Raw genomic sequence first — 27,530 nt, 5'->3', positions numbered from 1 at the left:
TTTTCACACGGATTTTTTTACACGGCTTTTTTTACACGGATTCTTGAAATAACACGGATTTTTTTTGCACGGTTTCTCGAAATAGCACGGATTTTTTTTGCACGGATTCTCGAAATAACACGGATTATTTTTACACGGATTTTTTTCACACGGCACGCATCCCCCGTGTAAAAAAAGAATCGGGTGTAATTATATTTTCAATGTCAAAGTGTATTTGTTTAAAATACCATACATTTTATTTAATAATTCACGAGATTTCTTGATAGATCAATACGTAACACACCTGCGTAACGCATACAAAGTGAAATTATAGACACTTCCGAAGGAAGGGTCAAAAGGTTATATATGTGGACATTAACCAGTCTAAAGTATGCAACAACATTTATTATTGATTTCTCAAGTAAGATGAAGGATTCGAATATTGAGACATAGAATATTTCCTGCAAGTACTGCATGGATGAAATCTGAGGGGGAAAAAAAGTTGGTTTTAAATCAAATCATAAAAATTATTTACCTAGTGGCGATACTGACTGCGCTGAATATTATTAAGGCTTGATCGCGACAAAATCTGGACACATAACTTTAAGAATAAAAATAAACTGCTGTTTTTTTAAATTCCACTAGAACTTTTTCTGATTTTTCTTCCCACGGAAAAATATTCTACAGAAAAATATTTCAAGCAAAATCTAGAGATGCTTCATGTACCAAAAACCAAGCAATAAGCATTATACGCCCGAGTAGTAAACGTTGCGAACGGGAATAGGGAGTGCTGCCCAAATCGTCCGATACCCTAAAGATATTTAATTGGCAAAAAAAAGCTGCGTTGGCGGTTGGTACTCGGATTCAGATAGATTTTACACATTCGTGACCTCTGTGATCTTATTGTGTAGGGCCCTGTCTAGAGAATAGAAAGGTGTGGGTTCGAGTTTCACCAAGGCGCGTGATTTTTTTGTTGTTGCAATTTTGTCCATTTCGTAAGAAAGTGCTGTGCATGCACAACCAGGATATTTAACGAAAAAAAAGGCTTTTTGTTCTTTATTCTCATTAGTTGGTCATTAGTACAAAAATTCACATAAGTTGTCCGCTACAACATATTAACATATTTTTGGGTAGGTAGCAATATCGGGCTTTCCGTGGCGATCGATTTGGGAGCAACCATTTCTTAATCTCGGAGGCCACGATGGCACTACGATGACACCGACTGAGAGGCATATGACAACCATCTTCGAATCGCGCTAGAACGGAACACACCGTCAACGCTATCCGACTTGCCGCTGGTGCTATAATCCCACACTCAGTAGCCGACCAGCATGGAAGGCACTCCATTGGTGGTTGGACGAAACACGTCGAGTGGTAAAAGCGTGAAGAATGGCCCACCACGCTTTCTGGTGGCTTAGTGCAGATCAGTCATTCAAAAGAACAAGTAGAAACAATGGTTGATTTGATTCTGTTTGATCGGCTTAATCCGCCAGTTCAACGGAATATGGAAAAGTTTTTTTTTTTTTTTTTTAATTCTATTTGCTAATTATCTAATACATGCATTCATCTCTTAGACTAGGTGTTCCGTGTTTTCTTAACACTATCATCCTTATTTGCTATGTTACGCTTTTAGTTATTATTAATACATTTCAATTGCCTCTGGCAGTTAGAATTTTTACCTCTGGTTGAATTGAACCATGTAGGAATTACAATGTTTTCAACTTAAACTAAACTTAACCTATTTTATACTAAGGGTACAAGGAGTTAATCGTTGCAATAGAAGATTGCAACGATTTTTGTCTAAAATTGGAAATTATTTTGTTGGACATTTGTTGCAATGTCTCAATATTAGAAATTCTATGAAGTTCATTGGTACTATACCACGGAGGCAACTTCAGAATCATTTTCAAAATTTTATTTTGAATCCTCTGAAGTTCCTTCTTTCTGGTATTGCAGCAACTAGTCCATATTGGCACAGCATACAACATGGCAGGTCTAAAAGTTTGTTTGTAAATCAAAAGTTTGTTCTTAAGACAAAGTTTTGATTTTCTGTTTATAAGTGGATATAGGCACTTAATATATTTGTTACATTTGGCTTGAAGGCCTTCAATGTGATTTTTAAAAGTTAATTTTTGATCTAGCAGAAGTCCTAAATATTTAGCTTCGCTAGACCAATTAATTGGAACCCCATTCATAGTGACAATATGTCTGCTAGAAGGTTTCAAATTATAAGCTCTCGGCTTATGTGGGAAAATTATAAGCTGAGTTTTGGAAGCATTCGGGGAAATTTTCCATTTTTGCAAGTAAGTGGAGAAAATATCCAAACTTTTTTGCAATCTACTACAAATGACACGAAGGCTTCGCCCTTTGGCTGAAAGGCCCGTGTCATCTGCAAACAAAGATTTTGACATCCTGGTGGTAAATCAGGTAAGTCAGAAGTAAAATGTTATACAATATGGGCCCCAGTATGCTGCCTTGGGGGACACCAGCCCTTACAGGTAATCTATCAGATTTAGTATTCTGATAGTTTACCTGCAGCGAGCGATCTGATAAATAATTTTGGATCAGTTTAATGATGTACAGAGGAAAATTTAAATTCATCAATTTTACAATCAAACCTTCATGCCAAACACTGTCAAATGCTTTCTCTATATCAAGAAGAGCAACTCCAGTCGAATATCCTTCAGATTTGTTGAGCCGAATTAAGTTCGTAACTCTTAATAACTGATGAGTGGTTGAATGCCCATGGCGAAAACCAAATTGCTCATCAGCAAAAATAGAATTGTCATTAATATGAACCATCATTCTATTTAAAATAATCTTTTCAAACAGTTTGCTTATTGAAGAAAGCAAACTGATTGAGCGATAACTAGAAGCCTCAGCTGGATTTTTGTCCGGCTTCAAAATTGGAACAACTTTGGCGTTTTTCCATTTATCTGGAAAGTATGCCAATTGAAAACATTTGTTAAATAAATTAACCAAAAAGGATAAAGAGCTCTCAGGAAGTTTTTTGATAAGTATGTAGAAAATACCATCATCACCCGGGGCTTTCATATTTTTAAATTTTCTAGTAATAGATCTCACTTCATCCAAATTGGTTCCCAACGAAGGGTCAAAAACATTCTCTTGATTAAGAATGTCTTCGAAGCTCCGTGTAACCTGATCCTCAATTGGACTAGTGAGACCTAGACTAAAATTATGGGCACTCTCGAACTGCTGAGCAAGTTTTTGAGCCTTTTCGCCATTTGTTAATAAAATTTTATTTCCCTCTTTAAGCGCTGGAATTGGCTTTTGAGGTTTTTTAAGAATTTTCGTTAATTTCCAAAAGGGTTTCGAACTGGGATCCAACTTCGAGACATTATTCTCAAAGTTGGTATTTCTCAGAATAGCGAAACGTTTTTTAATTTCATTTTGCAAATCTCGCCAAATAACTTTCAACGCGGGATCGCGAGTTCTTTGGTATTGCCTTCGCCTCACATTTTAAGACGGATCAGTAGCTGAAGATCGTCGTCAATAATAATGGAGTTGAATTTAACTTCACATTTAGGAATTGCAATGCCTCTGGCTTCGACAATTAAATTTGTCAAAGATACGAGAGCATTATCAATATCACTTTTGGTATCGAGAGGAATATCAACATCAAAATTCCTATCGATATACGTTTTATATAAATCCCAATCAGCTCTATGATAATTAAAAGTAGAGCTGATTGGATTATAAATGGCTTCTTGTGAGATTTCAAATGTCACAGGAAGGTGATCAGAGTCAAAGTCAGCATGAGTTACCAATTGGCCACACAGCTGACTTGAATCCGTTAAAACTAAATCAATTGTAGAAGGATTTCGACTGGAAGAAAAACAAGTTGGTCCATTGGGATATTGAATAGTATAATATCCCGCAGAACAATCTTCGAATAAAATTTTACCATTGGAATTGCTTTGAGCATTATTCCATGAACGGTGTTTGGCATTGAAGTCACCAATTACGAAGAATTTTGATTTGTTGCGAGTCAGAATTTGAAGATCAGCTTTCAACAAATTCTTTTGCTGTCCATTGCATTGAAAAGGCAAATAGGCTGCAATGAAGGAAAATTGACCAAAATTTGTTTCAACAGAAACTCCCAAGGTTTCAAAAACCTTGGTTTCAAACGAAGAAAATAATTTATGTTTGATACGTCTATTAATGACAATGGCGACCCCACCACAGGCGCTGTCAAGACGATCATTTCTGTAGATAAAATAGTTTGGATCTCTTTTAATGGAGAGTCCTGGTTTTAAATACGTTTCAGTTATAATGGCAATATGCACATTATGAACTGAAAGGAAGTTGAATAATTCATCTTCCTTACCCTTTAGAGAGCGGGCATTCCAATTTAGAACTTTCACACAATTATTTGGATCCATTGAAACGGAGTCCGATAACAATTTTTTGTGTGTACTTTATACCAACCTGAACAGCTTCTGGTATGGTATTTGCTTTGAACATTGCATCAATCATGTGATGCAATTGTTCAGTTAAAAAATCAAAATCGGAAGCAGTCATGCTACCTGAATCGGCAACATGACCGTTATTTTCCGTTGGGACATGGGTGCAGCGATGTTTGCATACGTAGGTACATTGGAAAAATTGGAATTTACTGAAGTGCTTGCTACCCGTTGACGAGCGGCAAAATTTGTTTGTGAATTGTGGTGGGTATGAATTGCTCGACCGGTAACCGGTTTCGAAATTTGAGCGTTTGAAAAATTTCTACCCGTCGAATCTGGGATCCGATTGGAATTTCCCGTCATCAATTTTGCACGGGAATTCAAAACTTTTTGCGTGAAGGGCATTCCCAGAAATTGGATTTATGATTGCCCCCACAGTTTGCGCACTTAAATTTATTGGAATCTTCTCTCACAGGACATGCGTCCTTGGCGTGAGAGGTTCCACCACAAATCATGCATTTAGCATCCATGTGACAATGTTTGGTTCCATGACCCCACTTTTGGCACTTACGGCACTGGGTAGGGTTTTGGAAATTTCCCCAGGCCTGCGGAAATGTTCCCATGTAACACGGACATGGGACATAATACAGGCCTTTTCCAAACTTTTCATATTATTTAGTTCACTTTTGTTAAAATGAACTAAATAAAATTCTTGAGAAATGCCCCTCTGGGAAGTACCAGAATGGGATTTCTTTTCATCTTAATTACTTGGACTGGTGAAAATCCAAGTAATTGAGAAATTTCAATTTTAATCTCATCCAGTGATTTGTCATCACTGGGGAGACCTTTCAAGACGACTTTGAACAATCGCTCAGTTTTGTCGTCGTATGTGAAGCATTTATGGCGCTTCTCAGTTAAATAGTGAAGAAGACGTTTGCGATCGTCAAAGGATCCCGGCAAAACGCGGCAGTCACCCTTCCTAGCAATCTGAAATGAAACCTTGATCCCCTGAAGGTTACTCAAAATCTCATTCCGGAAGCCAGAAAACTCGGCAACAGATACCACAATTGGCGGAATCCTTTGCTTTTTCGCATGAATCGAATCACCTGGGCTAGATGTATATTCGATTTGCTCAATTTCATCATTAATCAAATCGAACTGATTGCTCAGTTCGATTGGAGAAGAATTATTTCCGATATTAGAGTTAGAAGGAATATCTGAATTCTCCAGTTTCCTTCTATTTTTTCCGCGCTTGGGCAGGACGGTCTTGAAACCTTGTTTCTTTGAAGGAAGTGGAGAATTCAGAGACTCCCCCTTCCTCTTGTTTTTGTTAATACTCATTGCTGAGCGTGGTGACGTGACCTTCTAAGAGGTTTTTTCCCAGAACGGTGTCCCTGCAGGATTACCACCGCTTGTCGGAATTTTACTTCCGCAAACGGGTCCAACGTAAAACGAAGGCACGGGTCCTTGCAAAGATCGTAACGGGATCAGTGGGTACAAATAGCGCTAAGAAGCACCGTTGAAATTAAAATAGCTTCGGGTAGTATTAAAAACTTCCTTCCGCAAAGAGAGAAAGAACCGCACAGCACGAAAGCACGATGCGGTCTGAACATGGAAAAGTAAATACGCTCAATGGTAAGCGCAGATGTTTCCTCATTCCTCTCTACGCTCAAAATCGTACCATCTGCGCACTGAGGTGGGTAACGCACTCTTGGGATACTCCGTAATTGCGTGAGCGAACGCCGAACACCCACCTGAGTTCCAGGGGACCATCGTCCCCGGATTCCCATCACTGACAAATTTCCAAGTCCTCCCGGACTTACTAAGCTCACTGTGAAACCAGCCTTTCACAGCTACCAAGCTGTCCTTTACCCTCTCTATAAATAGTGGAAAGTCTTCTGTTTTATATGGGATTAGGTACCCCTGAAGAACCTCTCTTTCCCGCTAAAGTTCTGGTCCTAGATTTGGTCAACCATGCCTAGTCTGGTCAAATCTTCCCGCCATGATAAACAGCTAGCTATAATGAACAACATGCCCATAGCTAAACATTTCCGCAGAGGTGAAAACTCAGAGGCGCTCAGAGTTAGGAACCATGAACATAAGTTTACAAATGGGTCAGCATCGGGCTTTAAGGACACCCCTCAAGGAATCCAAACTCAAAAGTACTCACGTTTTCAAGGGCACACCACTCAATATGGAAGCAACGCACAACAGTTACTGTCATTTTTATTATTTCACGCATGCTGCGACGCAGCAAAGCTGAAATAATAAAAATGACAGTTGTGCGTTGCTTTCGTATTGAATGGTGTGCCCTTGAAAACGCGAGTACTTTTGAGTTTGGATTCCGTGAGACTGTCCTTAAAGTATGTATGGCAAATAGGGGAAACTGGACACACATGATCCCCGGGGACACATGATTCCCCAATGTTTTCTCGAAAACTAATCACATTTTTATACAACTGATATGTGCAAACGGATCCGTTAGATAGATTATTGAATCTGAGTAACATTTGATATTAGTTACTTTATGTATATGGGTTTTAGAGAGGTTTTATTAATTAAGCATTCTCAATCCTTTTTTTCTTCAAAACAGAAAAGTTTAATAACTTTGAATATGTCCAACCAAAATGTGTAAAATTTTTACTGGACAAAGTTTTATTATTGTAGAATTGAATAAATTCGTTCAATTAAGTATTGTTTGTTTTCCATTGTATACAAAAAACAAAACAAGATAAATACTCAACATGAACACACTTGATCCCCACAGTTTGGACACACTTGATCCCGATATTGCATATATTCAGGCGTTTGTTGTATACCATCGCATATTATTGTATTGTAAGTAAATAATTGATCTGTTAAAATTCTTTTCTACCTAGTTAAAATGTAAAAATAAATTTAATTTCTCTTCAATTTTGTCAATCTAATTTCTCAATTGCCTTATTTCATTAACCTGAACAAAGTGTAGTTAAACATACTAAGTTTTGATTAGTTGTATTAAATGCATTTTAACATTATTTTCAATGAAAAACAGTATAAATTACTCTTTGAAAATACTCAACAAATCAATGGGCTCAAAATCAGTATTGTTCGATCTGGTATTCAATTCTTTCCGTTTCAACTAGGAGGAGTTTGCTTACGATCACCATTTTTTGTAAATCTTCTTAAGGAATTTGTAATACACCCAGGTTTTTTTTTACACGGTTTGGTTTTAGACGTTTAAGACCTTCAGCGTCAATGAAACAATAAGTTAACCCCACGAAAAAATTCACAAAAAATCAAAGAAAATTCATGTGGTATTTAAAAAGCTGTGAAAGTTTGGGTTAACCGAGAAATTAGTGAATTCCAACCGTGTAAAAAAAAACCTGGGTGTAATAGGCTCATTCAACAACTTTTGGTCAGTCGCTTAAGAGAAATCGCATTTGTGTAATAATAACACGCACTACAAAAAAATGATGATGTTTAAAGCATGCGTCAGTGCCATATTGATGTATGAAATCACCATCCTGGTATGATCACGGTTGTGGTATTGGTAGTAGTCTGGCGATCTCGATGTAACTCGTGCGGGTTTCCTTTGACTTCGAGGCTACTTTAAATTTTTGATTTTTTAAAAAAAAACTTTAAAAAAGTACAAAATTTGAAACAAAAAGTGGCTATCCAACTATCAACAAGCGGGTGTCTTGTGCTAATTGCAATTTAAGAGTAGTTAACGTTGTAATTCTTGTTTCAAAATGTCCAAAGTAGCCCCCGATTTGTCAAAAGAAGCCCCGCACAACGGTATCACTGCCTTTTTTTAGTTGGTCCCAAAACAGGGATATTTACCATTGGACATGGCATTTTGCAGTGTGGCCAATTTTCAGAGATTTAATAGAATAATTAGATTTTAAAATTACAAAGATATATTTATGTATCGATTAACCATTTTTGGGAACATCATGGTTGTCGTGATATGACCACTGTCTTTCAGTGGAGTGAATGGTTTGCAGATGAAAACATCATCACCATGCCAACTTTGCAACAAAGTCTTTGTTGCCATAGCAGACATTCTATCTGTCACTACTACTCTATTCGAGAACCAAAATACTTGCCTTGCTTAATACCAACAATATTTCATTTTTGCACGACTGCTATTACGACAGACTATGAAGAATTGTTAGGATTTGATAATAGACCAATTTGACGTTTCATTAGACTTGGAAGAACCTAAACATGTTCAGCTCATAAAGGGATCAATTTCCCCCTATATGGGGATCAAGTCTCGCGCAAGTTTTGGAAATGCTAAATTTTCTATCTTTTGGCAAAATCGGTTTTTTGGTAACCTTCATAAACAAATTCTTGCTTCCATTGGCATTTTTGAATAACTAATAAAATTCTATATTAGGTCCATCAAAAGGCGTGCAAATCTGTGCATGTTACATCGAGAAATATCCTAAACAAAAAGTGGGGATCACCCCTACGGGGTAAAATTTTACAATCTCATACGGCCTCCTGGGCATCCGTAGCATTTTTCCACTGCGGCTGCTACAACCTCCATTGTCGCTACGTATCCATCGAGAAAACCGGTCTTATTCTTGACCGATTCAGCCAGCATCATTTTCGAACAGCTTAAGAACTCCTAAATCCAAGGCATCCTTGCAACCAAGCGCTCGAGTAAGACATTTGCTAGAATCTCAGGACACTGCGGGATACCTGGCAATACTACCGCGGATCGTTTTGCGGAAACTTGACACCAGGATCAGCGGATCTCAACTTCTGTCCCTCTGGAGCAGCGGTTCTCAATCTGGGGTACATGTACCCCTGGGGATACCTTTGCTGGCTACAGGGGGTACCTCGAACAAAAATGCGTAATAACGGATGTATTACAATTCCAACAAAAACTTATTGATAAAATTTTAAAATTTCTAATTTCAAAACTTTCTATTGTACATAATATGCATGGCGATCAAAAAATCGAAGACTTTTGAATCCTGTCCACCCCAAGCAGAGCTATGTATGAAGGGCTGTGGGACAAAAGATCATAAGGGCAAAACGTCGAATGAACAAATTTTATAAAATCTTCAATAAAATCTACCTGATCCAGACAAAATATTGAATAATATGCTTCCGAGCTAAAATCAAGAATCAAAAGGTTCAGAAGCCTACAGTTGAGAGACATAAAAAGGCATTCATGAAAAGCTTTACTGTAAGAAGTTTGGAAGCCTCCTTTCAAAATTCTCCTTCCGACTCGTAAGCCTCCTTCAAAGAAGCTCGGACGCCTCCTGTAGGCTTGGAAAGCTCCTGCTCGGAAGCCTTGTCTCAAGAGGCTTGAAAGCCTTCGCTCAAGATGCTCGGATACCTCGTTTCAAGAATTCTTCGGAAAACATCTTCCAAGGGGCTTTGAAGCCTCTTTTTTAAAAAGGCTCGGAAGCCTAGTTTCATAAAAAACGCGGAGACCTCCTTTCAAGACACTCGGAAGTGTTTATTCAAAAGGCTCAGTGGCCTGCGTGAGGTGATCCAAAGGTGGCGGCAGCACTACGAAGAACACCTGAATGGCGATGTGGCAGACGAAGATGGCGGTATGGTGATGGACCTGGGAGAACGCGCGCAGGACATAATTTTACCGGCTCCGGATCTCCAGGAAATCCAGGAGGAGATTGGCCGGCTCAAGAACAACAAAGCCCCTGGGGTTGACCAACTACCAGGAGAGCTATTTAAACACGGTGGTGAGGCACTGGCTAGAGCGCTGCATTGGGTCATTACCAAGATTTGGGAGGCGGAAGTTTTGCCGCAGGAGTGGATGGAAGGTGTCGTGAGTCCCATCTACAAAAAGGGCGATAAGCTGGATTGTAGCAACTACCGCGTAATCACATTGCTGAACGCCGCCTACAAGGTACTCTACCAAATTTTATGCCGTCGACTAGCACCAATTGCAAGGGAGTTCGTGAGGCAGTACCAGGCGGATTTTATGGGCGAACGCTCCACCACGGACCAGGTGTTCGCCATTCGCCAAGTACTGCAGAAATGCCGCGAATACAATGTGCCCACACATCATCTATTCATCGACTTCAAAGCCGCATATGATACAATCGATCGGGACCAGCTATGGCAGCTAATGCACGAACACGGTTTTCCGGATAAACTGACACGGTTGATCAAAGCGATGTGCGTAGTTCGAGTTTCAGGGGCATTCTCGAGTCCCTTCGAAACCCGCAGAGGGTTACGGCAAGGTGATGGTCTTTCGTGTCTGTTATTCAACATCGCTTGGAAGGGGTAATACGAAGAGCAGAGATTAACACGAGTGATATGGCGGGCAGCGTAGTTCGCCTCCGCGCGGTGCTCGCTGGAAACGATGGCGTATCAATGGCAGTTGAAGGGCTAGGCGGCTAAATGAACTACAAACGAGGGAGCGCGGTAGCGCATTGAGACTTAGACTGCCACTTAAGTCTCAATTACGGTTCTGGCAGGCGTGTTAAAGGTTGTGTGTTTTGTATATTGTTATATTGTGTATTGCGAGGGCTGACAGCCGAGTCATTCTACTCCCTTAGTAGAGCCGGGTGAAACCGACTCGAAACGGCGGGTGGGCTAATGGCAAGGCTGCCTTCCGTCCCATAAAACCGTGGCGGGCCTTGTGGCACGCTATCCAATTCTGCTGTCTGGTTGGTGACCAGACAGAAGTAGGCTCAGATGAACTCCCTGACTAACGCCGATCTGGCTCTGAACACGAAAGTGTCAACCCACGCATGGCCTCCCTGCTTGCTTGCAAGCATAGACAACCATGAGATCATAGAGGCGACTACTTCAATAGGATTCGATGGCAGCTGCAAGGGGGACCCATGAGCTATGTCAAGTACTCCAGTTTCAAGAGGTAGGGGCGCCGTAGGCGCAGCGGGAGACCCCTTCGCAAGTAGGGGTCTAGCGAGGTCTCCTCCCACTAGGGAGGAGAATGGTGTTGAGGCAGTAGCTAGTTTGCACGGGACTAGCACTACCCCAGCGGGAGGGGTTGACAGCCAGAGCGATGCTCAGGCAGTCAACACACCAGGCGAGCCTCTAACTGGTATCCGGTTAGTCGCCAAGCAGCTCGATGAGATCATCGAGTTCACGAGCGGTCGAAATAATATCAGCAAGGATCTGAAGCAGAAACTTCTGGTACTTCGACAGTCGGTTCAAGCGGTAAAACGCGAACATGGCACGCTCACCAGGAGGGAGGTTGGAAGCGAGATGGTGGAGACACGTACTCCGGCAGAACCCTTCTCCTTCCTTGGAGGGAAGGTTTCGACGCAAGAGGTGATTGGTACCACCCCGAGTGTCGGCGAGAGAGGGACTGCGGCGCGCTCCAAACGCGCCCGGCAGCAGTCAGAGGGTCGGTCCGGTAACGTTAAGCGGCGCCTTACTGTTACGGACAGCGGTACGGTCGAGTCCGATAGGGCGCCCGATCGTCGAGAGAGAGCACCCAATCAGGCGAAACCACGAGGGAAGGGCAACGGTGCGGCCCAGGCTACTAAACCCAAGGGTGATGGTAGCCAACCTGCGGCGACTTCTCAGCGGACCGAAAATCCCTGGCAGCTCGTTAGCAGATCTAAGAGGAGGGAAGAGGGTCCTCACCCCGCAAGGAAACTTAGGGACAGAGGCGAAGCCTTGTTGATCAAGACCGACAAAGAGAGGTACGCCAACGTTCTTAAGACCATGCGAGGTGCCGAAAAGCTTTCGACACTGGGTGAGGACGTGCGAAGCGTCAGACGCACCAAGGCAGGCGAACTGATCTTGGTGCTGAAGCGTGGAGCAATGCGAGCGGTACCGTCTATAAGAGGTTGGCCCAGGATGTCCTGGGTGAGGGAGTGGAAGTGAGGTCTCTGGGCACCGAGGTGACCCTCCGGTGTAAACAGCTGGACGAAGTCACCGAGGCAGAGGACCTCATTTCATCTTTAAAGGTACAGTGCGATATAGAAGCCGAGCGGTCTTCTATTCGTCTTAGAGGTGGACCCTTTGGCACGCAGGTAGCTTGGTTCAAGTTACCGGTAGCGGACGCCAAAAAGATCCTGGCGGTCGGGAAACTGAAGGTTGGATGGTCAATATGCCCAGTAAGCATATTCCAGCCACCTTTAGTCGAAAAGTGTTTTAGGTGCTTCGAATCTGGTCACAAGTCATGGGAGTGCAAGGGGCCGGACCGAAGTAACCTGTGTCGTCGTTGTGGAGAGGAGGGACATTTTGCGCAGGCCTGCGATAAAGCACCAAGGTGCCTTATCTGCGCTAGTAGGAAGCAAGCCCGTAACCATGTTATGGGTGGACCTACTTGTCCCTTCGGTGGTGGCAATAAGAAATCGCCGTGCGGGTAGCACAGCTGAATCTTAACCATTGTGCTACTGCCCAGCAGCTGCTGTGGCAGTCGGTCTCTGAGTCAGAGACCGACGTCGCTATTCTTGCAGATCCGTACCGTGTCCCTGTCAATAATGGAAACTGGGTCGCGGACGACTCCAAAATGGCGGCGATCTGCACAACGGGCCGGTTTCCGGTCCAAGAGGTCGTACACACACCTGTCGAAGGTGTCGCCATAGCTAATATCAACGGGGTGTTCTATTGTAGCTGCTATGCCCCACCACGGTGGCCAATAGAGCAATTCACCCGGATGGTCGATAGGCTATCGTCCGACCTTGTAGGACGGAAGCCGGTTGTCATAGCGAGGGACTTCAATGCTTGGGCGGTGGAGTGGGGAAGCCGCTGCACCAACCAGAGTGGTCAAGCTTTGCTAGAGGCTCTAGCAAAGTTGGAGGTCGTGTTAGCCAATGACGGCTCAACCAGCACGTTCCGTAGGAACGGGGTGGAGTCGTTCATTGACGTTACGTTCTGTAGCCCCGGCCTAGCCGGGGGACTGAACTGGAGGGTCGACGAAGGCTACACCCACAGCGACCACCTAGCTATCCGCTACGTGATCAGCTGTGGTGTGCAGCAGTCGAGGTTGAGAAGTCCCCGTCAGGTCCGTGGGTGGAAGGCCCAAAGCTTCGACAGCGAAGTATTCACCGCGGCGCTGGGACTGGAGGGTAACACCGACAGTCTTACAGGGGACGCACTGACAGCTGTCCTGTCATGTGCATTCGATGCCAGTATGCAGAGGAGGGCATCACCGAGGAACGGTAGACCTCCAGCATACTGGTGGAGTGCAGCAATCGCAGACCTTCGGTCAACCTGCCTTAGGGCTAGGCGAAGGATGCAGAGAGCTCGCTCTGAGCAGTTGAGGGATGAACGCCGCTTGACGTTCAAAGCTGCGAAGTTGGCCCTTAACAAGGCCATCAGTAGCAGTAAGAGGAAATGTTTTGACAACCTATGCCTGAACGCCAATGCTAATCCTTGTGGCGATGCCTACAGGATAGTAATGGCGAAGACCAGAGGGGGGCTGGCGCGTCCCGAACGGTCGCCGGAAAGGTTGAATCGCATTATCGAGGTTTTCTTCCCGTCCCATGCCACAAGCCCTTGGCAGCACCGCAGAACGCGAGTGCTGAAGTGGCTGAAGTGGCAGCGGTGACGAACGAAGAGTTGCTTGCGGTGGCCCGAACCCTTGACACGAACAAAGCTCCGGAGCCCGACGGAGTTCCAAACCTCGCTCTGAAGGCAGCGATAATGGCTAACCCGGACATGTTCAGGACAGCCATGCAGAGATGCCTGGACGAGCGCAGTTTCCCCGATAGGTGGAAGAGACAGAAGCTGGTGCTGTTGCCGAAGCCCGGGAAACCACCAGGTGACCTATCGGCGTACAGACCAATCTGCCTACTGGACACCACAGGGAAGTTGCTTGAGAGGATTATCCTCAACAGGCTTACCCCGTACACCGAAGGTACGAACGCAATCAATCAAGCAATCAGTTTGGGTTTCGTAAGGGTAGGTCCACGGTGGATGCTATCAACTCGGTTGTGAAAACTGCGGAAGTAGCGATACAACGCAAGCGGAGGGGAACTCGATTCTGTGCGATAGTGACGCTCGACGTCAAGAACGCATTCAACAGCACAAGCTGGGATGCCATCGCGCTCTCGTTACTCCGGTTGGGCATTCCGGTGGGCCTGTACAACATTTTGGAAAGCTATTTCCAGAATCGCGTACTCTTATACGAGACCGATGGAGGGGAGGGTAGTGCTTCTATCACCGCAGGAGTCTCTCAGGGATCTATCCTGGGCCCGGTGCTATGGAACACTATGTACGATAGTGTTTTAAGACTGAAGTTCCCCCCAGGTGTTAAGATCGTTGGCTTCGCCGACGACATAACGCTGGAGGTTTACGGAGAGTCGATTGAGGAAGTGGAACTTACGGCGGCCCACGCGATCGCTATAGTAGAAGAATGGATGAGCTCAAGGCAGCTGGGGCTAGCTCATCACAAAACAGAGTTGGTTGTTGTTAACAACCGTAAGTCGGTGACAGACAAGCTATGGTGGCAGCTAGGTGGAAGGAGCACTTCGAAGATTTGTTGAACGGTGAAAATGAAGGTGTATCAAGGGGCAGGATGAACATTATCAAGCTGTGGAACCACCAACGCTGGACGAGGTTAAGAAGGCTCTAAACGAGCTGGTAAACAGTAAAACTGCTGGGAAGGACGAGATCCCGGTCGAGCTTCTCAAACACGGAAGTGAGAATTATCCAGAAAATATGGGAGGATGAAGAACTGCCTGTTGGATGGCCTCATATACCCAATCTATAAGAAAGGGAATAGACTAGAGTGTGCCAATTACAACCTACACCCTTCTGAACTCGGCGTACAAAATACTGTTACGTATTCTGTTTAACAGACTGAGACCGCTTGAGGAGTCATTCGTCGGCGAATACCAAGCAGGTTTTCGTGAGGGCTGTAACTTGGTTCACTTTTGCGACTGTTTAAAGCCTTTGGCTCGCCTGAAGATGCGTATGCTGTTTGACGTGCGGCTTGCTCTTCGCGAAGAATCATAATTCTACTCGCATCGAATGCAAGCATCGCATAGGTGACAAAGACTATCTGAGACTGAGACATGATGTATACACTTTCTAGCAGATAACAATTCATGTTTACATTTTGCTTATTTTACGCTAGTATTGTCGGATAGAATTAAAATATGTATATAAAAGGTGGTTTCAGTTTTTCGTTGGATGGCTCTACAAACGACATTATTCGGGGTCGCGTTTGATGCGGATTTCGAGATCAAGAATGTATACATGGATTTAAGGATTTGCGCGGCACGTTACGTTACACCGTCTTAATTGTAATGGATCAAATGTGTTTAAATATAAGCGCCACATGTGAAACAAGTAAGATGTGGCAATGTAGACATGTGGAATTACCTTAATAAAATGATAAATAGGAAAGCGCAAATTTTTCGTTAAATACACGTCCATAAACCTAGGAATGCTCTCGATAAAAATATTATTCAATACAACCAACGACAAGCTGCATATAAGCTTGAACGTTGATAGATTGGTTAGCTGTGAAATTGATAGCTGATAATATCCTTACGTTGTCCAACGTTTACCTTGCGGTCGTGCTTGTACACAACCCTTCTGTCTCAAGTACGAGGCACTGAAGACGATCTTACAGTTGACCTCTTCTACTATTGCTTCATGTCCGTTGCGGGACCACTTAGCGTCACCTACTGGTCTGCAAATTTTAGGAGTTTAATTTTTCATTGTTACGAACATTTTCCTGATGCTACGAAGCTATAACATTTAACACTTGCAAAATAAGGGACGGCCTTGTCAGCACATACGTGCCCCACTCAATGGAGGCGCATGGTGTCCAATAGATAGCATACGAGTAGTAGAAATTGAACCAGAGCGTAAACGAACGACGTTCGATTGTCTCAGTTTGTATTAGACATTGAGCTCCGGTACTGATGCGAAACAATCTAAACGAGAACAAAATTCAACACGGAATCGACCAGATAAAGGCGGGCAACGTTAAGTACCGAGACAAATCGTTTCAGGTAGGCGACTTTGTTCTGCATTTTTTTAACGTGAGGAAATCTATCATAATCTCATCCGTATCTATCTAAATCATCTCGATTTAGCTTTCGAGTCATTATAATTCATCCGAATAATATTATTTATCCTAGAATCTTCGGATTATTCCCAACCTCCTTCTGTTTTTAACACTTCTGTCATAATTGATGAAAAAAAATTCGGAATAATGGCATTCGCGATAACTTCATCAAAACCTCACGCATAGAAATCAAAACCGCTAAATAAAACACTCACCATAACTTCCTTCAGGTCCTTCGTCTGCAGCTGGTGCAGGGGCTCGAGGAAGTTCTGCTTGATGTTATCATCGAGCGAGTACTTCACATCGGCCATCTGCTTGAGCGAATCGCCCATCTCAACGAGGGCGCCGGCTACACACGATTCGGGGGGGAGCAGCAGCCATCGGCGCAACACAGCAACAATTCGGATATTGGAGAAAGCGAAGAAGAAAAAAATCGTTAGTGGTCATTTGATAGGGTATTTGATGGGGTATGGAGGAAAGTAGGCTCAATAAAAATACGACAGTAACAAGAGGTACACGACAATAACTTAAACGCACAGTGTGATTGGAACGAATAAAAAATCTAACGATAGAGGACGAAGACTGTATAAATCCTGTAACTCGGAATGTTCATAGATATCCTATAACTAGATTTAATATTGAATTACCATGTTTTGAAATATTTCAAAAGTATTATGCATATCCTTTTTTGTAAAAAAAATTCGGTGTTTAAAAATAGCTTTTAAACGTTCTCCTTCGTTCCTAACATTTTCATTATCAATTACACAGTCTTCAATAATATTTTTGATTACTACAAGGCAGTGAATAAAGCAAAAATGATCGTAATATTTAAGAAATCAACTCCAATGCGGGAAAACGGAAGAAAAATCATGTTGATGAACCCCATCTTTGTAAGATTAGGAGGTTAGTAATAAAAGGGGCATTTCTTCTACAAACAGACACAAAGCAATACTAAAATAAGAAGTGTACCAACTTTCAAGGAAAATAAACTGACAACTAGCAACAGATGCGGAGCGACAAACCAATGCGGGGCAAATCATAGAAAATGAAGCGGATTCCTGTCGGATTGGTCCCCCGGGATTCGTTGTCCCGGTTGACGTCCGATGAAAGGGGCTACCGAAAGTAAACAAACACACCATTATCGCAAGCAAGCAACCGTGAAATATAGGTTCAAAAGTCAAAATAAGTTCGTTCATCAAAAGGATCAGAAAATGGTTGGAAAAAATGTTTACTCAAGTTTGACAGCAGAAGTGTGGTTAAGTGTTGTATAAAATCTAGGTGTAATGAATTGGCAAAAATAGGATATTTAGAAAATTATAACAATTTTCCTTGTTCACTGTTCAGTCCGATAACCTGTCTGAGTCTGTCTTCGCTGATAGATGAGAAACGGGGTTAATATTGGACAAATTCTGCGCAACTTGTGATTGAGCTTAAGAGGATGGGGTTTGCAATCGATATGCGCGAGGATGGCAAACGGCGACGGCTTGATTGGCAGTTAACAGTAATTATTGAAGACACCAAAAGGGTAAGAGTGGCGCTCCGAATTTGTATCCGAATATACCAAATTGATAATAGAAGTCATTCTTAATAGCAAATATATTTTAAATTTTAAAACAACAATTCAACAAATGAGTCGAAACAAATAAAATCACTTTTGAGATGAATACAAGTAGCACTACCATTCGTATTTATAATGTAAATTTTCAATTCAAAATGTTTGTATTTACGTTGATGCAAATTGAACTCCTAATATTTGAAAATAATAAATTTAATTGATTAATTTTCGAACACTTATTTAGCGGCAATCAAACGCGTCGCCTGTTCCGAGCTAGCTTCAAAATGATAAGTTTTAAACGAGAACTCGCACATTCTTCTCTAAGATTTTTCATATATACGCGTAATAGAAAATTAAAACTCGTACATACTTAATAACATACATACAAAAACGCACATCGAATGCAGGTATAACAGATACAGTCAGGTCTCATACAACACATCCAATAGGCTTTGCTATTGAACCAAAAAGACTAAATAAATTCTATGTATAGGCTAATGTAGATAATTAAGGTGAAAACACAATCAAATTGGGTTGGTCCACAATTTCAAATGATGAAATTTTGTAAATTACAAAGCATATAGTACTCAAACTTCATATGTTTGTTTACAAAAGAGGAATATAATTGACTTTATTTAGGTGTAAAAAAAAGCATGTTGATTACTAATCAGTGACTCTATTGTACATTCACCTCAATACACCAAGATCCCGCAAATTTTAGGATTTAGTCTACAGGGTCGCTCGTGCAGTAAGTATCCGTGCAATAGAAATCCACATAGTAGGAGACCCGACTGTATGCCATATGTACTGAGTACAGGATAAAATCATCACGCTTTGCATGTTCAAAATGCCAATAATCGAAAAAAAGTGTGATCACATAATTCAAAAGTAAACGAACCGAAACAAACACACACACGAAAGCAGGGACAATTTCGATTCCTCATCTGCCGTTGGATCAAATGTGTATTATATAAAATTGGAAACCAAAGTGAAAACGATAAAAGCTATCCCGAATTGGAACCGAAAAAAAAGAAAGCCAACCTTACAATATATATAATGTGTTTTTATTTATAATAGAGGGACGAAAAGCCAAGTGCGCTTTGCAGCGTACGTGCTCGTACTCACCGAAAATACTGTCTTCACCGAGCTTTTTACCGTATGTCAGCATACAGTCGGCCAATATACCTTCTGGTTGTGGATAAGTATTACTTTTAGCTTGACCTGATAATTTAGAAATACCTTTGACCGCTGCCATCTTCGCTCTGGCCGTCGGATTCGGTTGCAAGTATTCTTTCGTTTTCGTTTGCAACTCTTCGACCAGCTCTACCGTGACGTCTGTTTTCTAGCGTGGGTGGAAAGAGGAAAGTTTTGTGGTAGCGGGGCAGGGCAGAGGTGGGTGTGTTGGATGGCGAAAATCATTCAAAATTGTTTTAGTTTGGAAAATGGTTCGGGGAGGAAATACTAGTTTGGGACAACTTACTCTTTCCATTTCCATGAAGTCCAGGTCCAGTTTGGTGCCTTCCGCACCGCCCATTTTTTCTGTAACATACTGAAACGAGAGAGGAAAATAGAATGAAAAGTTAATAATGGTGGCAGGTGGTAGCAGAGTTTACAACATTAAATATAAAATTCTTTAAAAAATCGATTTTTCTATAAATATGTTTGAAAGGGTTAAGTAATGTACAAATGTACAAATGCTGAAAAGTGACCTCATGCCATCCGCCTAATTGCAGAATCGTTTAAGGTTACCCCAAACACACGCGACGTGACAGTCGCGACGCGATTCTATCGCTTGGCGACAGCGATTCTGTCGCCGTTGGTGTGAAAGCGTAAATAGAACATTACCTGCAGGGACCCAACGATAGAATCGCGGCGACTAGTTGTCGATGAAATCGCTTAGGTATGGGGAGCCTTTATTCCGCAATAAAGTACAAAGATCCGATCTTTTAACTGCAATGGTACATATATGCTTGTGAAACGTGGTTTGCATTAGAGATGGTCGCGTTTCGGGTTTTCAAACCCGAAACCCGACCCGAACCCGACGGGTTCGGGTCGGGTACAGGTTTGTGAGATGATAAAATGTCGGGTCTGGGTCGGGTTCGAGTTTGAGAAATAAAGTATTGAATATTCGAATATTTTATTCGTTCCTGATAAATTTAAGGCTTATTCGTTGTTTGGGCCTATACCCTTATGGGTGTAAAGAGAAATATAAAATGACTAGTTTGAGATTTTCACCAAAAAAATAGTTCGGATCCAGTTCGGGTTTAAGACTGCAAAAATTGTCGGGTCCGGGTTTGTAAGGAATTTCTAAATCGGGTTCGGGTCGGGTTCGGGTTTACAAAATGTGAAACCCTTCCATCTCTAGTTTGCATCAGTAGAGAACAGTTGACAGCTGAATGTGTTCATCAACAGTTGCCTGCGGAACATAATTCGTGCCTGGTGGCCGCCCAATTAGATATCGACTAAAATAAATACTCCCCCTAAACGATTAGAAAATTCCCATAAAAAAATAGAAAATTGCCAATAAAGAAATCATGGTATGAGCAATAAATAAATATAACATTTCCACAAATAAAACAAAATTTCCATAAACAATTTTCGTGGAACATTTTCATTTCTTTATGGAGAATTCTTCTTTTATAATTGCTATTTTCGCTTTTAAAAGTGCTTATTTATTTTTGTTTTGTGGAACATTCTTAATTGTTTATGGAAATTTTGTTTTATTTGTGAAAATTTTATATTTATTTATTGCTCATACCCTGATTTCTTTAATGGCAATTTCATAATTGTTTATGGAAAATTTCTAATTTTTAATGGAAATTTTATTATGTTGCCTTAGATATCAAACATCGAACATCATCATCGGTGCCACCCTAGAACAGGGATTCAATCCAAAGCGAAAGGAAAAACCCAGATTAATCCATCTAGCGGTGACGATGCCTTTCTCGATTCAATCGTTTGATTTCGCCTTACACATAAAAAAATTGCCTACAAATTGCCTACATTGCCTACTCTTACAATGACCTATCGTAATTATTATATTCAATAGTAATCAACTAGGGTTTGTCCCCCGTATTGTTGAGAAAATCTGTTAAGAATTACTATATGAAAAAGCGGCTAATGTTTTTCGGTTTTCGTGTGCACACATACACACGGACTGACAGACATTTATTCAGATCGACGAGCTACTAATAAAAATAATTAATATAAGTTAATAATAGTTACAATTAAAAATTTAGGTGTTCTAATAATCGTTTTCAGTCAATTTCGCTCAAAAATTAGATGTTCGCTGGTGAAATCTTCCACGACAATCTTGAATTTGAAAATCTCGGAAGAAATTGATTTGTGGCAAATATCATGTGCAGAAACCGACAAAATCACGACTTAGTGTCAAATTCCGTTTAACAAGAAATGGCATAAAGAATCAGAGTGGTGGAAAATCAAATTCTACCACCCTTAAAGAGAGCGCTGTGATAGTTAGACGCATAAAAAATGACAATTTAGTTTCATAAATATATATATATATATATATATATGAAAAATCAACAATTTGTTTTGAATTAAACAATTAGAAAATGACATGCTACAGTGAGTTAGATCTACTGGCGCCCGACGAAGAAGCTCCTGACGTCGTTGAAGATGCAAAAAAAATAACTCTGCTTGCTCAATCTCACACTGGTTGGCCTCTTGAAAGGAGTCATCCGGGAAATCGTTTCCGGGAATGGAAGCCCTACTTCCGGGTCTTTTAAAAAAAGATTCCGAGCCTCTTAAAGGAGGCTTCCGACCCTTCTTGAAAGGAGGCTTGCAAAACTCTTGAAAGGATTCCTCCGAGCCTTTTGAAAATAGGCTCCCGAGCATCTTGAAAGGAGGTTCTGACTTCCAATCCAATCTCCAAAGCAACTGAGATTTTTCTGAGAAAAAAGGGTCTTAAATGGTGGCTTCCAGATCTTTAGACCCAAAACCTTTTCTTTCAATTTGTTCATTTCTTTTGATCTGTTGTCCTCAGCCCTTCATTCACTGAGCGGGTTTTGGAGGGCAGGATTCAATGGGCTTTGATTTACTGATCGCCATGCACAGGGCCGGATTTAGCCAGAAGGGGGCCCCGGGGCCGACTGCTTGTGGGGGCCCCAAAATGTACAAAACAGGTTGGTTTTGGTACATAAGATTTGTGGGGGCCCGGGGCCACGGCCCCCCCGGCCCCCCCATAAATCAGGCCCTGGGCCATGCATATTGTGTGCAAGACAATGTTTCAAAATAAAAAAAAAACTACACTTTATCATTAAGTTTTGATTGGAATTGCAATAAATCCACCATTACGCATTTTTGTCCGAGGTACCCCCTAGGACCAGCAAAGCTAACCCCAGGGCTACATGTACCCCAGGTTAAGAACCGCTGATATAAAGAACTAAGTGCAGTTGAGAAAAAAAAACTTCACCGGTGGTACGATGAAAAAGTACTCCAGGAAGCAGAGGAAAGGTTTGCCAGAAACGATGCACGGAAGTTCTTCAAAACGATCAACAACATGCGCAAAAAAAGCGTACCGGCGCAATTCAGGATCAATCTATGGACCGAGCAGGAGTGGAGCACTTTGAGTTATTGTTGAATGGACAATCGGACAGAGCGGGCACAAGCAGAATCAGGATTGATGATAATGGACAAGCAGTGGAGCCATCAACGCTAGACGAAGTGAGAAGAGCTGTTCGAATTCGAAAGCTGAAGAACGGCAAGGCCGCTGGGAAGGACGGAATCCCGGCAAGCTTTTAAAAGTAGGAGTGATAGCCTGAATGATTGAAATGATTTGGGAGGGAGAACAAATGCCTTCGAGCTGGCTTCATTTTTCATTTATTTATGATTAATTATTTTAGAGCGTCTTAGGGGAAATGCTACAAGGTTAAAAGACTATTATTCTTCCATTTACTTCCACTATTAACTTTTTATGTATCAACAAGCAGATACGTATTTCGTTTCCTACTTGGAAACTTCTTCAGTGTTTGTTATCGATAACAAACACTGAAGAAGTTTCCAAGTAGGAAACGAAATACGTATCTGCTTGTTGATACATAAAAAGTTAATAGTGGAAGTAAATGGAAGAATAATAGTCTTTTAACCTCATTTATTTAGTTAACATCTAAACAGATAACACTGAATCAACAATTTGACGCCACAATGCACGGTTCGAGGCCGCATCTCTCCATCCTCGGATACGCCCCACGCTCGCCAAGTCGTTTTGCACCTGGTCTGCCCATCTCGCTCGCTGCGCTCCACGCCGTCTCGTACCTGCCGGATCGGAAGCGAACACCATCTTTGCAGGGTTGCTGTCCGGTATTCTTGCAACATGTCCTGTCCATCGTACCCTTCCGGCTTTAGCTACCTTCTGGATACTGGGTTCGCCGTAGAGTTGGGCGAACTCATGGTTCATTCTTCGCCGCCACACACCAGCTTCTTGCACACCGCCAAAGATGGTCCTAAGCACCCGTCTCTCGAATACTCCGAGTGCTTGCAAGTCCTCCTCGAGCATTGTCCATGTTTCATGTCCGTAGAGGACAACCGGTCTTATAAGCGTCTTGTGCATGACACATTTGGTACGGTGGCGAATCTTTTTCGACCGCAATTTTTTCTGGAGCCCGTAGTAGGCCCGACTTCCACAGATGATGCGCCTTCGTATTTCACGACTAACGTTGTTGTCAGCCGTTAGCAAGGATCCGAGGTAGACGAATTCCTCGACCACCTCGAAGGTATCCCCGTCTATCGTAACACTGCTTCCCAGGCGGGCCCTGTCGCGCTCGGTTCCGCCCACAAGCATGTACTTTGTCTTTGACGCATTCACCACCAGTCCAACTTTTGTTGCTTCACGTTTCAGGCGGGTGTACAGTTCTGCCACCTTTGCAAATGTTCGGCCGACAATGTCCATGTCATCCGCGAAGCAAATAAATTGACTGGATCTGTTGAAAATCGTACCCTGGCTGTTACACCCGGCTCTCCGCATGACACCTTCTAGCGCAATGTTGAACAACAGGCACGAAAGTCCATCACCTTGTCTTAGTCCCCGGCGCGATTCGAACGAACTGGAGTTTTCGCCCGAAATCTTCACACAGTTTTGCACACCATCCACCGTTGCTTTGATCAGTCTGCTAAGCTTCCCAGGGAAGCTGTTCTCGTCCATAATTTTCCATAGCTATACGCGGTCTATACTGTCGTATGCCGCCTTGAAATCAACGAACAGATGGTGCGTTGGGACCTGGTATTCATGGCATTTTTGAAGGATTTGCCGTACAGTAAAGATCTGGTCCGTTGTCGAGCGGCCGTCAACGAAGCCGGCTTGATAACTTCCCACGAACTCATTCACTAATGGTGACAGACGACGGAAGATGATCTGGGATATCACTTCGTAGGCGGCATTAAGGATGGTGATCGCTCGAAAGTTCTCACACTCCAGTTTGTCGCCTTTCTTGTAGATGGGGCATATCACCCCTTCCTTCCACTCCTCCGGTAGCTGTTCGGTTTCCCAGATTCTGACTATCAGTTTGTGCAGGCAAGTGGCCAGCTTTTCCGGGCCCATCTTGATGAGCTCAGCTCCGATACCATCCTTACCAGCTGCTTTATTGGTCTTTAGCTGTTGAATGGCATCCTTAACTTCTCTCAAGGTGGGGGCTGGTTGGCTTCCATCGTCCGCTGAACTGACGTAGTCATCTCCTCCGCTGCCTTGACTTTCACTGCCTGTACTCTCAGCGCCATTCAGATGTTCCTCGTAGTGCTGCTTCCACCTTTCGATCACCACACGTTCGTCCGTCAAGATGCTCCCATCCTTATCCCGGCACATTTCGGCTCGCGGCACGAAGCCTTTGCGGGATGTGTTGAGCTTCTGGTAGAACTTGCGTGTATCTTGAGAACGGCACAGCTGTTCCATCTCCTCGCACTCCGCTTCTTCCAGGCGGCGTTTCTTTTCCTGAAAAATGCGGGTCTGCTGTCTCCGCTTCCGTCTATAACGTTCCACGTTCTGCCGGGTACCTTGCTGCAGCGCGACCGCCCGCGCTGCGTCCTTCTCCTCCAGAATCTGTCTGCACTCTTCGTCGAACCAATCGTTCCGCCGACTTCGACCCATATACCCGACGTTGCTCTCCGCTGCGTCGTTAATGGCTGCTTTGACTGTATTCCAGCAGTCCTCAAGAGGGGCCCCATCGAGCTCACCCTCTTCCGGCAACGCTGCCTCGAGATGCTGCGCGTATGCAGTGGCGACATCAGGTTGCTTCAGTCGCTCTAGGTCGTACCGCGGCGGTCGTCGGTACCGAACATCGTTGATGACGGATAGTTTTGGGCGCAGTTTAACCATCACCAGATAGTGGTCAGAGTCGATGTTAGCGCCACGATATGTCCTGACGTCGATAATGTCGGAGAAGTGCCGTCCATCAATCAGAACGTGGTCGATTTGTGATTCTGTCTGCAGTGGTGATCTCCAGGTGTACCGATACGGGAGGCTGTGTTGGAAGTAGGTGCTGCGAATGGCCATATTCTTGGAGGCGTCGAAATCAATTAGTCGTAGGCCGTTTTCGTTCGTCATCCGGTGAGCGCTGAGCTTTCCAATAGTCGGTCTAAACTCCTCCTCTTGACCAACCTGTGCGTTCAAATCTCCTATGATGATTTTGACGTCGTGGATTGGGCAGCTGTCGTACTCACGTTCCAGCTGCGCGTAGAATGCGTCCTTATCATCATCAGTGCTTCCGGAGTGTGGGCTATGGACGTTGATTATGCTGAAGTTGAAGAACCGGCCTTTGATCCTCAACCTGCACATTCTTTCATTGATCGGCCACCACCCGATCACGCGCCTTTGCATATCGCCCATCACTATGAAAGCTGTTCCCAGCTCGTGTGTGTTGCCGCAGCTCTGGTAGATGGTATGATTACCTCTAAACGTTCGCACCATTGATCCCTTCCAACAAACCTCCTGCAGAGCTACGATTCCGAATCCACGGTCCTTGAGCACATCGGCGAGTATGCGTGTGCTCCCGATGAAGTTGAGAGATTTGCAGTTCCACGAACCGAGTTTCCAATCGCTAGTCCCTTTTCGTCGCAGTGGTCTTCGCCGATGGTTCCGGTCCGTACTCTCTTGTTGATTGTTCGTTGCTTATGATTTTTTAAAGGCTGGCTTGCAGGGCCACCAAACCCCCTAAATTTCCGGAGGACCATTCCTCCTTATTTCCGGTGGACCATGGTGCACAGTTTCTCTTAGAGTCCTTCGCTGGCACTCGGACGATGATCAGCCGCCCCTAACATGGAGAACAGACGCTGTTGTGAGCCGATCCTGACATGGAGAACAGACGCTCAATAAGATTTGCACCTCCGGAGAGGAGCAAACCCCCCCTTCCCTGTCAGCATACGACCATAGTTCCCACCGGGGTTGGTTACCCGATCTTCCCTAAGGTTGCTCGTATCCCGGCCAGCACCGCGGGGAGGTAGGGATAGGAGTTGCTGGGTAAGAGGCTAAGGACCGCTAGATGGGGTCTATTTTATTCCTTCAGGTACGCAAAGTACCAATGGTACGCTTTACCCAACATTTGCCGTGCCTGGCTTGAGCTCGAGCTGGCTTGATGGCCTCATATGTCCTATCTACAAGAACGGGTACATACTCGATTCTGTTAATTATCGATATATAACATTCCTCAATACCGCCTACAAGGTAACTTCCTGAATTCTGTTTAGTGGACTGCGTCCGTTTACGGAAGCCTTTGTCGGCGAATATAAAAGCGGTTTTCGAGAAACGACAATCAACAACGGACCAGATGTTTAGAATAGAACAATTTCTTGATAAATTCCGGGAATACAACTTGCGGACTCATCACCTGTTTGTAGATTTCAAGGCAGCGTACGACTCAGTCAGAGGCTCATGGCGGCGAAGCCTCAATAAAGAAATAAAAGAAGTCGACCGAAATCTAACCTGGCAACAGGTTGAAGCGATAGCTGGACATCGCTCAGGATGGAGATCTTTTAAGTCGGCCCTTTGCACCACCGGAGGTGTACAGGACCCATAAGTAAGTAAATAAGTACGACTCAGTGAAACCGAACGAACTGTGGCATATACTGCTAGAACATGGCTTTCCGACAAAGCTTATTAGGCCGATCCGTGCGAGATGGCATGGATCCAAATCGTGCGTCAGAATATCTGGTAAGACATCCGATTCGTTCGTGACGTTAAATGGATTGAAGCATGGCGAAGCTATTTAACATAGCATCGAGTTTTTTCCTTCCTACGCTTCTCGGGCTCCTCCTTTTCTGTCACCGTTTTTGTTCGGCACAACTCTCCTTTCATCGTGCCTTCACTTTTCTTCTCCGAATCCAGCTTCGCTTGCTCCAGCTTGTAACACACAACTTTCAATACTTCATCTCGTTACTTCCGGCGAGCTTCTGCAACTCCATTTGCTCCTTCTCATACGCCAACTCTATCTCCAGCTTCTCCTGTTCGGCCTGTTGACGCATTTAGAACAACTTTCTCGAGTTGCTCGAGTTGCTTCTTGTGCAGCAGCCTCTCCAATTTCCAATGTCTGTCTAACTTCTAATGAGAGGTTAGAATGCATTATACAAAATTACCTGTAACCAGCAATACAATTTC

The 27,530-nt window shown here is 43.3% G+C and overlaps 1 protein-coding gene across 12 annotated transcripts in view; it reads right to left on the bottom strand.

The window, feature by feature from the left end:
- LOC134202499 (endophilin-A-like) overlaps positions 1-27,530 on the bottom strand; it is a 183,303-nt gene that overhangs the window by 33,887 nt on the left and 121,886 nt on the right. For 11 of the 12 annotated variants that reach the window (XM_062677490.1, XM_062677491.1, XM_062677489.1 and 8 more), the window contains 3 exons: positions 19,407-19,475; positions 19,052-19,268; positions 16,587-16,720 (listed from right to left, as the gene is read on the bottom strand). In XM_062677490.1, the coding sequence (XP_062533474.1) occupies positions 16,587-16,720; positions 19,052-19,268; positions 19,407-19,475 (420 nt within the window). The remainder of the gene's footprint in view (positions 1-16,586; positions 16,721-19,051; positions 19,269-19,406; positions 19,476-27,530) is intronic. The other variant, XM_062677496.1, reaches the window with a different exon arrangement.

Source organism: Armigeres subalbatus, unplaced genomic scaffold (genome assembly GCF_024139115.2).
Source record: "Armigeres subalbatus isolate Guangzhou_Male unplaced genomic scaffold, GZ_Asu_2 Contig1246, whole genome shotgun sequence".
NCBI lineage: Eukaryota > Metazoa > Arthropoda > Insecta > Diptera > Culicidae > Armigeres > Armigeres subalbatus.
The sequence above is the reverse complement of the archived record's forward strand: the minus strand, read 5'-3'. Positions and strand labels throughout refer to the sequence as shown.